The sequence below is a fragment of the Corvus cornix genome, chromosome 18 (assembly GCF_000738735.6).
Source record: "Corvus cornix cornix isolate S_Up_H32 chromosome 18, ASM73873v5, whole genome shotgun sequence".
NCBI classification, from domain to species: domain Eukaryota; kingdom Metazoa; phylum Chordata; class Aves; order Passeriformes; family Corvidae; genus Corvus; species Corvus cornix.
Window position 1 is genome coordinate 5767730 of NC_046347.1, and position 12783 is coordinate 5780512.

Genomic DNA, 12783 nt, shown 5'->3' on the forward strand with positions numbered 1-12783 from the left:
CAAACCCTCCATGGTCGTTCCCGGTGCCGGTACCCAGCCCCTCCCCTGGGGTTTTGGGGTGCAGCACCAGACTGGGAAGGCCATGGCATCAATGAGATAACTGGGAAGAGCAAGAAAGTGTCTGGATGATGACAGAGGGAATTAGCAAAAGGACCTCTTGGGGGAAAAGCAGATATTTGGACGGGGTTATGCAGGGTTAAGGAGCTATTTTGTGCTGTGTGGAACCTGCGGCCGGTCTGTTGCTCCTCCCAGATCCTCCACTGCTGTCCAAAGGGGGGAAAAGTATTCTTTGAGCTGTGGGTACTGAGGATGGGAACATCCCAGCAGGGCTGTGTCAGGGCTGGGGCCGGGAGGAGCAGCCAGGTCCCTGAACAGGGAGGGCAGGGAAGCGGGGTGTGCACGGGGCTGGGGTTGGTGGGTGTGTCTGCTGTAGCTGTGTCAGCTCAAATACTGTGAATGGTGTTTCTCCGGGGGTCAATTCACTGATGGGGCAGCCAGGAGCCCCTTTGCACAGCAAGGGCTCCAATCCCACAGAACTGACTGTCACTGGTGGGGTGGGGGAGCAGAGACAGAGTAGATTTTCTGCTCTCAAAGTGCTCTTTGACAGCACCTGAGTCAGTGAACTGGTCGTGGGAGGCCTGGTCTGCCCCCAGACTGTGACATCCGAAACAAAATGTGTGTTTTCCCTCCGGTTCCAAGGCATGAGAAGAGCTTTGGACTTTGTTGCGATTAATCACTCAGCCCCGAGCCAGATACTATATAGGTTCTGTCTATAGCTCCCAGAACTGATAGAAATATTATCCTGCCTTATTAAAATCACCCACAGCTACTGCAGCTGTATGTCAACAGCAAAACAAATAGCGACTGGTTCCCATCGGGTTGGAGCCTCTCTGCTGAGGCTGTCTTCAATCCTCCTCCTGCCAAAGTGCTTACAGATGTAGGCTTTCCCCGTTGCAGCTCAGAGTAGCTCCTGTATGGCTGATTCCAAATCCCATTACCATGCTGGAGCCGGAGCCGTCTTTGGTGAGCATCAGCTTGGCTGAACCTCCCCCTTGACGTGAAATGTTGCTCGCAATGCTTTTCCTAGAAGGACTGCTAAGGAAGAGAGTGCAGGGCTGTGCTCCCCCAAAAAACCCTAAACGGAGCGGAAGAGTAGAGCAAGAAGGCTGTGCTGGAATGAAAGTGGGGCTGCTTCCTCTTCCTCCTCCTCCTCCTCCTCAGGTGTCCCTGCCAGGGGTCTGCTGCATAATTTGGGGCTCATCTCAACTGCTGTTGGGGCCATAACTGATGTTGAAGTGCATGAGTCCCCTTCCTCTTGCCCCTCCAAAACCACCACAGCCCTAAAATTCCTGCCACTAAAGCTGTCCCTGGCTCACCCTCATCCCTCACTCCTGTGCTATCTTTGGTCTAATTAGAAAGCCAGGATTGTGCATGTGAGGCAACTGTGACCTCGTTAGTTTCTTATGCTGTATTGAAATTTCTACTCATTTACATCCCAAATCCCTAAATGTGCAGCTCTGATCTCTGGGGTCACTTCTTGCTGCTTTCCATCCTTCTCACCAAGGTTCTGGGCTGGAGCTGTGTTCCCAGTCCTCAACAGATCGCTCCACTTCTGTCTGGAAGCTGAGCCCCCCTCAAAGAAACACCCTTGTTTGAGGAAGACAAATTCCTGGTCTAGCCTGGGCACAAGGGAAAGGCTCCCTGGGGAGATGCTGTGGGCTGGGGCAGTGCTGGGAAGGGCTCCTGGTTTAGCTCCTCTGCCCACCTGACACAGGGGTGGGCAAACGAACATCCTGGCTGGGCTGTGCCAGGCTCTCATCCCTCTGAGATCCACAACCAAGATCACTCTTCCCCTAACAAGAACATCTTTTTAGTTTAGTATTTGCTCATGCCAAACTCCTGTTAGGCTGGTGGTGCTGGCTTGATCCTCCTTGGGTGCTTCACTTTAAATTTAGGCTTGACAGACCATGTATCCTCTTCCTTTTTTCCTGTCCTAGTTGAAGGGAGAACGCTGTTGGAGATGGGAAGGTTTGCATGTCTCTTCTGTGTGATGTTGGATGCCTTTATAGGGCAGGTATCTTCTAAAGCAAAATGCTTTCAATTCTCACGGCGAGCATAATTCTTGAAAATGTATGCAATAAACAAAACGAGCCAAATGTAATTAAAATGGAGACAGCATATAATCTGGTAACCCACTTAGAGGCTCAAAGCTTCAGCTTTTAAAAAATGTTTGCTCCAAATCCATTTAAATAAACAGACCGACACACAAAGACTCTCTGTACATCATCAGGATACAAAGAGAATCGGATCAAAAGCAGCTGTGACCAGGCTGTACATATGTAGTGAGGAAATTGCTTGATCTAAGACTGCACCTTGTACATGCAAATATGTTTGTGGACCTTCCTGGGATTGCATTTGTACCTCAGCCGAGCTGTTGGGCTGTGCTCTGCCAGGGAGCAAGGGCTGGTGTGTGCCCCACTGCCAGAGGGTTGGCTGGGGGCTCGGGGAGCTCTTGGCATGCTCGTGTGTCTGCTCTGTGCTTTGGCTGTGGCAGAGAGAGGCCAAAGACAGCCGAGCTCTGCCCTTTCCGTGCATCCAGAGGGGGGGATCGCTCAGAAACCTGTGGAAAAAATGGGAGTCCCTGTCCTTAACACCCGTGTTGTGGCCTCTCCGCTCGCCTGGTGTCACATATGCCATGTGCTGTCACACCAGTGTCCCTCTGGGCTTGCAGGAGGGTCTCCTGCACGGGGGGGCTGTGGGGTTTGCATCTCCTCTGCCTGGACGCTGTCACTCACAGCTCTGCAGCAGAGCCTGGCTGGCCTTGAAGTTTTGCCAATAGCCATGTGATTTGTCTCGGGTTGGACAGCACAGGCTGTGAATCCAAGATCAAGTGTGCTCCCAGGCCAGCAGGATTTGGCCAAGAGAAGGCATTTTGGGTCAGACAGGAGCATCTGCCTGTTGTTCTCGCAGGTGTTTTTGGACTAGCTGGAGCTCTTGGGAAGGACATGCTCATATTTATATAAATATGATGCAAGGGCTACTGGGGAAGGGTGAGAAAGCTATTTCTAAAGTGGAAAAAAAAAATCTAAGCATTAAGAAGCAGGGTCCTGGCTCAGCCTGGGGATGTCAAAATGCGGGGTGCTGGCAGAAAATCCTTTACTCGGGTCCCGCTGGAGGAAGGTCTGACTCGGCAGTGGTCGGGAGCGCCCAGCGGGCCGTGCCCCTCGCTCGGGGCCGTGTGTCCCCCGCTTGTCCCCCGGGGCGCTGGCGGCGCGGTCGCTGCCGTCGGGGCCGGCTCCCGCCGCGGCCGGGACTCGCACCGGCAGAGGGAGCTCCGGCCGCGTCCTCGGAGCAGGGGGGACGGGGGGGGGGGGACCGGCTGCTCCCACGGTTGGGGACTGACGGGTCCCCCTCCCCTCCTCGGGGCCGGGCCCCCCTGCGAGCTGCCGGCCGGGCTCGTGTCTCCAGCCAGCCCGGGGGCGACCGGCTGGGGACGGGCTGACCACGCTCGAGCAGCCGGGGACTTGGGGGGGGGGGGGCACCGGGCAGTGACCCACATGCACCGAGCGCAGGAGCACGGTGTCCGCTCTCAGGCGGTGGGGGACGGGGCAGGGGGCAACCCCTGGGGACGCGCAGCAGGGCGAGGATCTCCTGCAAGGCTCAGCAGCGCTCGGGAGGGCTCGGTAGCGGCTCCTGCAGCCCTCGGCACTTTGGCCCGGCCGGCCTTGCACTCCTGGCGCTCTTCCCTCCCGCAGGAGAGACCGCGCGGGGCGGTCTCCCCCCGCCGCATCTCTCCCCCTTTGCCTCCCCCCGGCTTCCCCCTCTCCCGGTGCCGCAGGGTCCCACCGGGGGCTGCCTCCGCCTAACGCGGCGTGGGGCTTTCCCGCTCTTCCCCGCCCCCAGCGCTCGGCGCTGCATGTCCCCGTTGTCCCCCGCACCCCCGCAGGGCAGGGGGTGCCCGGCCCCGGTGCCCGGGCGGGTGCGCCCCGTCCAGCCCCGCCGGGGACCGCGCTGCCCGTCCAGCTGTGCCCCCGGACGGACACGCACCGCAGCCAATGGGGAGGCGCTGGGGGGCCGCGGGCGAGCCCCCATTGGCGGCGGGGGGAGGAGGAGCCGGGACTTGAAGTTGGAGTGAGGGATCCAGCTGTGCGGAGCGCTCGGCTCGGCGCGGCCGCCGCGGGAGCATCCTCCGCCGCCGCCCGTCCCCGGGGCGCCGGGCAGCATCCCCCGCCCCGGGCAGATGTTGGGGCGCGGAGGGGACAGGCAGAGCCGCTAAGGGCGGCCCGCCCCGCGGGTGGGGGCCAGCACCGGCAGCGGGGGCCGCCCCGCCGCCGCCTCCCTGCCCGCGGCTCGGCCGGCTCGGGCCCCCGGAGGCACGGCGAGGAGGAGCTACGGAGCCCGCGGACGGCAGGGCAGGACGAGGGGGGCGGCCCGGCCCCGGCCCCGGCGGGGGACGAGGCAGTGGCTCGCCCGGCCATGTCACCCCGGCGCTGAAGCCGCCCCGCCGCAGCCCCCAGCCCCCCGGCCCCGCCATGGCCGCGCCACTCTAGGTGTCCCACCGGCTCGCCCCTCGTCGCCCCGGCTCCCCCGGGGCTGCCGGCCGGAGGATGGACGAAGATGGACCGCGAGCGGCCGAGGAGGATCCGGAGCCGGGCAGAGCCAAGACTTTCATCCGCCTTAATGACCTGTCCGGGGCCGGGGGGCCACCCGGGGCCGGGGGACAGGGAGGCGGGCAGCGGCGACTCGGAGGCGGAGGCGCTGCCCTACCCGGCGCTGGCCCCCGTCGTCTTTTTCTACCTGAGCCAGGAGAGCCGGCCACGGAGCTGGTGCCTCCGGCTGGTCTGTAACCCGTATCCTTTGCAGGTGTTCGGAGGCGAGGTAAGCCCCACTGGGCCCGCACGCCCCCGGAGCGGCCGGCAGGGCGGGGGACACCTCCCGTCTGGAGCCCGCCGGGTGATGGGGAAGGAGCCGGGGTTCGGGAGGACCCGTCAGCAGCCGTCCCCGGGGTAGCGGGGGGCAGCCGGCGATGCTCGCCCCCTCCCCGGCGCTCGCCCGGGAAGTTTTCCGGGCTGTTGCAGGGGCTCGGCGGTCTATGTCGGGGTGCGGGGCTCCCCCTCCTGCAGGGCTTCCCTCTCCCGGCCGCGATGCCGCGGCTCCCGCGGGCTTCAGCGCTCCGTTCCACGGGGACTCCGAGTGGGAGCTGCTGGGGACCATCCTTCCCCGGGGATCGACCATCTCCGGTCCCGCTCCCCAGACACGCTGAGGGACCCTAACCCCGGTCTCTTGCTTTGTGGACCGGTTCTTCCTCCCTGACCCCATTTCTTGCCCATTTTAGGCTCCCTGATCCCTTCCCCGAGGGTTTGCGAGGGGGTTGCAATCTGGAGGGAGGTGGAGGTTTTCGGGGGTGGGGTTGCTGCCCAGCTCCAGGGTCCCTAAACAATTCAGGGTGCTCGAGCCCAGTCGAAGGGCCCGTTCTCTGCAGTCCCCCGGGGGATGCTCCTTGCTTGGAGGGGTCGGGGCAGGTTGGGGGCCACGGTCCCCTGGGTGTGCGTTGGCCAAGGGCAGCTGTTTGTCAGATCCTGGGGTCAACCACGACCCTCTAAAGGCTTCTGATCTCCTTCCAAGCTCCCTATCTGCTCTGGCACAGGCCGAGCCGCTTTAGTCAAGTTTAAGCCTTCAAAAGAAGGGAGGGGGGAAAAAAAAATAGAGGAGACAATAGAAAAATTTCTTCCTTCCACAGTCTTGGTGTCTTTAAAGCTTCCCTTTGGAGTTGGGTTGCAACCAGCACACGGCTTGTAGCATTCCGAGTATTTTACCATCCCCAAACTCCAGTTCCATTTATTATTTGCAGAAACAAAACCCCGAAATGAAATAAAGTGAAGCGATGTGGCTTCCAGCAGGGGCTGGTGCAGACGCTTCCCGGGAAGTTCCCGTGTCCGTGCTGCGCTGCCGGCGCAAGAGGCAGGCGAGTAGGTCTGGGCAGCAGCCCCACATCTGGAGGGGGAGAGGCTGTGCAGCAGCAGGGAGGACATGTTACATGGTACAGAGGACCAGAATACCCTGTGCAAGTCCTCCTCCTGGTGTGCGGGAGCTGTTAGGAATTACATCCCAGCTGAGGTCGGTGTGCTTGGGAAGAGCGGTGAGGGTCTGCTGGAGTTGTGAATATTGTTTTACTTGAGCTTCAGCAATGATTTCTCTGATAAACAGGCTGCCTTTTCTCCTAAAATGTCCCCCAGGAGGGAAAAATCCAAGATTTCTCTTCCCAGTCATGAATATCCTCAGCAGCTTCTCCCCAGATCTCTTTCAGACCAGCTAAGCAGTTCAAAGCTGCCTTTATTTAAACATCTTAGGAAATCTCGCAACTTTGTGAAGCCTTCTGTTTTGGAAAGAAATATTAACGACAGGCTGCAAGTCAGTGTGTTCTTGTTGCCTACTATGACTAATATTATTTATGATTGCTGGTTTAAATATGTTTCCAAGTCTCTTTGTTCTGTTTTTTTTTTTTCTTAAATTTTTAATCTTTGAAATGTTGTTTTGAATCTGGTGTTAACACCTGCATGGTTTTAGTGTTTTCAGTAAAATCCCCCACCCCAGTAGCGGCTTGAAATGTGTTTTCTCCTCTGTGGCTGTGAAAACAAGCTGATTAACTTTTGTCCTTGGAAAATTAGTGGTATTGTGGGCACCTGAAAACACCACTGTGAGCCGGGGATGAGCATTAAGTGCAGTCCTGCTAGCTGGGATTTTTCTTGTCACCAATTTTTCACTTGTTACTGACAAATAAAAGCTCTTGCCGGGAATCCTGGGGCCACGAGGGCGATGTTGTGGGTCTTTGAGTTGTGTGGCTGCATGCAGCTGTTTGTTTTCAGGGTCACTGACCCAGAATTGGGGGAGTTTATTTAAAAACAACACAAAAAAACCCCCAGTTCAGCCTACAGAAGAGAGGAAGGCAGTACCTTGGTACCTGCACTGTGTCCCATCACTTGCTGAGCTGTTCAGCAGAGCGTTGTCTTGCTCATCCCTTTGCCTCTCTGCCGCTCCAGTGCTGGAGCTGAGCCTGCTCTTGTTTATATTTATTACTTTTATTTTTTTTTCTTTAGTGTGGTGGCCCTTCTCCATCTGTAATCTTCTAGGAATCATGCCCCAGTGTTAAAACCATGTAAATCACGTTGCTGGAAAGTCTTTGTTGCCACCAGCTGCCTTGCAGAGGATTGACAGTGCTTTGGCTGATGTGGCTGCTGAATCCTGCCCCATCTCCGGGGGCTTGGAGTTGTTCACTGCCTTCTGCCACTCTCTCAGGTGGATTTTACCTTTCTGCATCTGCTCCTGCAGAAACTGGATGGGAGGGCTCTGGTTTGAGCTGTGCTTGTGGAGATGCAGAGCTTAGGGCTTTTCCAGGCATATTTGTGGTGCTCTAATCTGACTGATAAAATTTGCTGTGGATGAGGCATTGGGAAGAAGTGCAGGACCCACTCTTGCCCAAGAAGGACAGTTTGTACCCCCGAGGTGCAGCTGGAACTCCTGGGATTCTGCTCTGTATCCCTGTCCAGGCAGTGTGCGTGGCTGTGGTACCTGAGGCCGGGTTAGGGGAGGGTGATGGTTGAGGTGCTGAGTATCCAGCAGGGATGCAAAGTCCTGTTGAGGCGGTTTGTTGGGATTTTCTGCCATGTTTCTGTCCATAACATCCTCTGCCTGGACCAGGGAGCTTTTTCTTTTGCTGTCTGGAGCAGAGATGTGGGGTACTGTGCTGCTCTCCTTCTCCTCTCCCTTAGGGCTAGAAGGAGGTCATGAAGTTTGTCCTGATCCAGAATTTTTCCAGAGCCTGAAACCTTGGGATTTTTAACTCTAAACATGTACCAGATGGCCAACCTGTCCTCCCCCTCCATTCCATTGTGGTCTTTGAGTGAAAACCTCTCTGGGAGCCATGAGGACCTGGGGGGATGAGCCTGGTTGACAGCCTGTATATTCCTGGTGGCTTTGGGGTGGAAGGTTCTTCCCTGGGTGAGAACTTTCTGGGTCAAGAGGGAAGAAAGAGCAGGGACAACTTTAGTGGTCACAGTGTTGGGCCCACAGGCTCAGAGATGGGAAAGGCTGTGGCACATGCAGCGTGTCCTGGTGTGCGTGCTGGCAAGGCCATGAGAGGAGAAGCAGGAGTCTCTGAGAGGGAGAAAAGAGGAGGGAAGCTGGTTACTTGACTTTCACTTGTAAAATAAAAGCACCAGGAAGGCTGGGAAGATGAAAGGCTGTATCAGGGTCTGTGCCAGGCTGCTCCTCTGATCAGAGACAAGAAACGAGGCTATTTCTTGAGAGTTGTGGAGTGATTGAAGAGCGGGGATGGAGAAAGTGGGGAGGATGCTACCACTTGGCATTAAGAGCTCTGAATAGAGAAATAGCAGTGTAACTGAAAGGGCCTGTGATATCTATTGTAGTACTGAAAACTGCCTCGTCCCCCACGCCTGCCTGCCTGCCTGCAGAGCGCTGCTGCCTGGAGAGCAGCACGCGGCAACGGGGCACTGCAAAAACCTGCTGGAAGGTGCCATTCCTGGGGAGACATCTCCAAATTGGCTGAAATCCCGTTTTTTCCTCCTGGTTTGGAGGGCGAAGGGCAGGTCTGCAAATTCCCTCGCTGGGAAGGGGAGGTTTGGGTGGCACCAGGAGGAGTGCTCCCATCCCTCTTGGCTGCTCTGCGGCAGAGTCCCTGGGATTTGGGGTTTGGGAATGGCTTTGGCAAAGAAACGTATCTTGATCTGGTCACAGAAACCAGCCCTGCCTTCTGTCTGCAGTAAAACAGAGAGGACTCTTGCAGCAGCCACCTCACATGGCTCCAGTTGCTCCCAGTAGGGAGAGATGGGTGACCAAAGCTGGGTCCTGGGGAGGTGCTGGGTGCCCCCAGCTCCTGTTGGAAGTTGCAGATGCCCAGACACCTCCAGGAATGGGTCTGGAGCCCCCATGGCGTCACGCCAAGGTGGAGCCGAGATCTGCACCAGGCTGGCTCACGGGATGGCTGGAGCTGCTGTGCCAGAGCTTGGTGCTTCGTGGAAGGCAGCACTGGCCCCACCGAGGGCACAGCCAGCCCCTGCTGAGCTCACCCTGTGCCCTGGGCTGTGCTGGAACCACTCTGTGCTGGTCTGGCTGGATCCAGCTCTTCAGGAGGGGCATGTCCGTGTGTCTGACTGCACCAGAGCCAGGACCCTCCTGCTGGCTGCGGGTGAGACCTGAGGCTGCTGAGCTGTGTTGTGGTTTGGGCTCCCCAGCCCCAGCAGTGCCCCCCAGTACCTTTTCTCACAGGAATGCCTGTAGTGAGGGCAGTGGGCAAGTGGAACCCATGTCACCCCGTGGGAGATTGGGGCCCTCACCCCCTCCTCAGCCATGTCAGCTCATGGGGAGAGCCAGGAACTGCTTGTGCTGCTCTTTGAAGAGTTCAGTGTGGTGCAGGGTTAAAAATATACTTTTTTTGTTATCAAAAGGGTGTATTTTTTGGGGCGAGTGCACGTGGTGTCCTTTACACTTCTATACATTTGTTCCAGCCTCACTTCTGCGTTTAACAAAGCAAAATGCTTTGATTTGACAGGTCAGACCTGAAATGGATCTTGTTTTCATTTAAAAACCCCACAAAGGAGCCAGAACCCATTTGCTTCACCTGTGTCTGATCCATCCCAGGGCACCTGAGCTTGTTTCTCCTGTGACCCAGTTCGCTGGCTGGTGCCTCCCATCCCTCCTGGGACAGATGGAATTTCTCCCTCTGTGGCTGAGCCTCTGCTGTCTCTGTGCCCCTTCTGTGGCTCATGGGGAGAAATGAAACATGACTTGTCTGGCTGATGCCTGGCCGAGGGGGCTCCCACAGCCCCTTGGCCCTCCTGCCTGGGACAGAGCATCCTGCTGCTCCCAGGGCAGGTGCTGGCACATCCCTGGGCTCTCTCCAGCTCCTGCGTGACCATCTCGTGGAGAAACAGGACTCATCACCTTTTAGCAAGGGCAGCACAGGGGTGCTGCGGTTATTTCCCTCCTCCCAGGAGACAAATAACTGCAAATCCTCTTCCCTGCTGTTCACAAACCCTTTGGGAGCTCAGCGGGAGCAGCAGGCGGTGTTCACTTCCCGGAGCTGGGCGCAGTGGCCAGCATTCCTCTCATCCCTGCCTCCCTGGAAGAGCCAGGAGCAGCTCGATCCTAATGTAGGTGACACCTCGTCTCACCAGGGATCTCTGGAGCCACCCATGGCCCAGCCGTGCCGGCAGCCAGGCGCTTCCTTTGCTCCCCGCGTGTGTATGTGTTTTTTAAGGAGATTCTTCTGCGAATTCCCTCTTCCAGGCTGTTGTGTCACATCTGGAAGTTTGTGTAGGAGTTTATCCAAGCGCTGGAGTACAGCGCAGCTTTTTCTCATTTAAAAATCATAGGCTGGCATTTTGAAGCGGGCTGGGGTGGGGGGGAGGAGGGAAGGGGAGAGGGAAGCTGTCTGCCAAAAAGCAAACTGGAGCAGAGGAATCGTAATGACTTCCAGAAGTTTTCTTTCTTTCTTCATTTCTTGCTTTCCCTCCCTCTCTGCCGGCTCACAGACAAAAGGCTCGGCCTCATGCGGTCCGTGGTTATGTCATCCCGGCCGGGAGGGGTGGCCCCGTCCTGCCTGGGGACCCCGCGCTGCTCGGGGACAGCTCTGCTTCGGCTCCTCGTAGGAAATCCGGAACACGGGCTCCCATCTGGGGTGGGGGGAGGCGTCTCTGGAGACTTGCTTGGTACCAGTGCACAGACTGTTCTGAGCTGGAAGGATCATCGAGTCCAGCTCTTCGGTGAATGGCCCGTGTGGGGTTGGTTTTCATCTGGGGCCAGCAGCCGGGGCAGGGGGCTGGGAGGGGATCCCAGCTTTCTCCCCGCCCCTCATGCCCAGGACAGGAGGGGCAGACGGGCGGGTGGCGATCCGGGGTGGGGTTGGACCACCCCGCGCCGCTCATCCACGGGGCTGACGTGTCTCCCACCAGACTCCCTGCTCTCCACTTGATCGGCTTTTGTGTTCTCTGCCCTGTTCCGTAGTGCGGGGTGTTGGAGCCGGTCTGGAAATGCCCGGGATTTTATGATGCACAGAAAATTTCTGCTTTCTTCTCCCCCCGCACCCACTGCAGAAGCTTTGGCATCGTGCTGAAAAATGCTGCTTTCTCATTTTTATTTGAAACTCTCCTTCACTTTGTTTTTTTCCCCATTCTGAAAAGACCAAGTTTTGGATTACCCCAAGTTCCCTGCCCAGGTTTCTCTCAACGCTCCTTTTTTTTCTACTGTTTTGCTGGAAGGGAGCAAAACCTTCGGCCAAAATGAACCTCCCTGATGGCTTTTTCACTTGGATCATGAAATCATTTTCCCTTGGCAGAGGACCCATGGGGAGCCTTTGCCCCCGGCAGCTTTGCTGGCCGAGAGGAGGGTCTGAGGGAACGGGGCCGTCCTTGGGGAACTGGGGAAGGAGCATCCGGAGTCAGGTTGGGAGGGCTTTGAAGCTTCACTGTGGTTTGGAGGGGGTTGAATTTCCTAGTTAATTAGGAGGCCTAAGTGTTTCTGGGTTTGTTACGAGGCCAGATCGTGGCTTTCCCTTCCCCGGAGCCTTGGCTCTCTGCTGAGCAACCTAGATGTGAAATGTTCCCTTTGGATGGTGATGCACGCAGAGGTTTCCCCCAACCTGGGTTCATTTGGCTTTGGCTTTGTCCAGCCTTGGCCTCTCACCCAGGAATCTGGCCTGGTGCTAAGAAATAAAACAAAAAAACAAAACAAAACAAAACAAAACAAAAAAAAAAAAGGAGGAAATTCTCATGGTTTTATATAACGGAGTGAGTAACGACTGGTCGTGCTTTGGGATGCTCTCACATCTGCTTCCTACCAAAGCCTCAGCAAAGAAGCTTTGAGCAGATGGAAAAACCACATTTTTCAGCCTGAATATTTGCTGAGAGAAGCTTTGAGGCTTGCTCTCCGTGCTGGCTGCCGTGGTGCTGGTTACTGCCTTACGGGAAAGGGGCTGCTGGGGTGCCAGGAGCAGCATCCCGTGCCCGAGGTGTGGCACGGTCGGGCAGGTCCTGGCGGGAGCTGTGGCCGTGCACGTGTGCGTGGGACCAGGACGTGCCCGTGACTCAGCCCCCAGAAGTTCACCGCTTTAGTCACAAGTAGATGGAAATTGTCTATTGGTTTGGCTCCCGTGCCTGAAATGTTGTTTTGGTTGGGATTTTTAGCATGTTCCCTAGGCGCAAGGGACTGGCGGCTGTTGGTGTTGGGGGTTTTTTTTGTCACCCGTGTCATCCCAGTTTTCTCTCTCTCTCTCTCTGCTGGGATGCAAAATCCAAGGGTGAGGGCAGGAGAGGGCTGAAAATGGGAACAAAATGCTAAAGCAGGTGATGACTGAGAGCTGGGAGCTTGGCACAGACGAGTTTATAAAGAAAAGGGGATTTATTTACTGTAATCCAGGCGCTAGCCCCACACTTACAGGGTTCCTAGTGCATCCTTATATTTATCTCTAATTTGGTTCTCTTCCAAGAGGTTTTCCCCAGTGAAAACTGAACCAGCTTCGAGATGCTCCCTAAGCCTGGGGGCTGAAGGCAAACCCACAGCCAGCAGCAGTGGAGCTGGGCAAGGGGATTCACAGGGATTCACCCACCTTGGCAGCCCAACCACCCCCGAGAGGTTTTATGCCTCCAGGATTTCCTGTGATTCATAACTTAATCAGGTCAGGTTTCGCACTCCCTCCTCCTGCGTTATTGGCCGCCTCTGCGCTCCCTCCCGAGATGCTGGTGGCCAGAGCAGCCCAAGGCAGAGCCC

At 56.8% G+C, this 12783-nt stretch overlaps 1 protein-coding gene across 1 annotated transcript in view; it reads left to right on the forward strand.

Moving 5' to 3' along the window:
* The first annotated feature begins 4350 nt into the window (after positions 1-4350).
* CACNA1G (calcium voltage-gated channel subunit alpha1 G) overlaps positions 4351-12783 on the forward strand; it is a 146357-nt gene continuing 137924 nt past the window's right edge. Inside the window, 2 exon segments of the mRNA XM_039562007.1 lie at positions 4351-4717; positions 4719-4850. Of these exon segments, the coding sequence (XP_039417941.1) occupies positions 4608-4717; positions 4719-4850 (242 nt within the window). The 5' untranslated portion in view covers positions 4351-4607.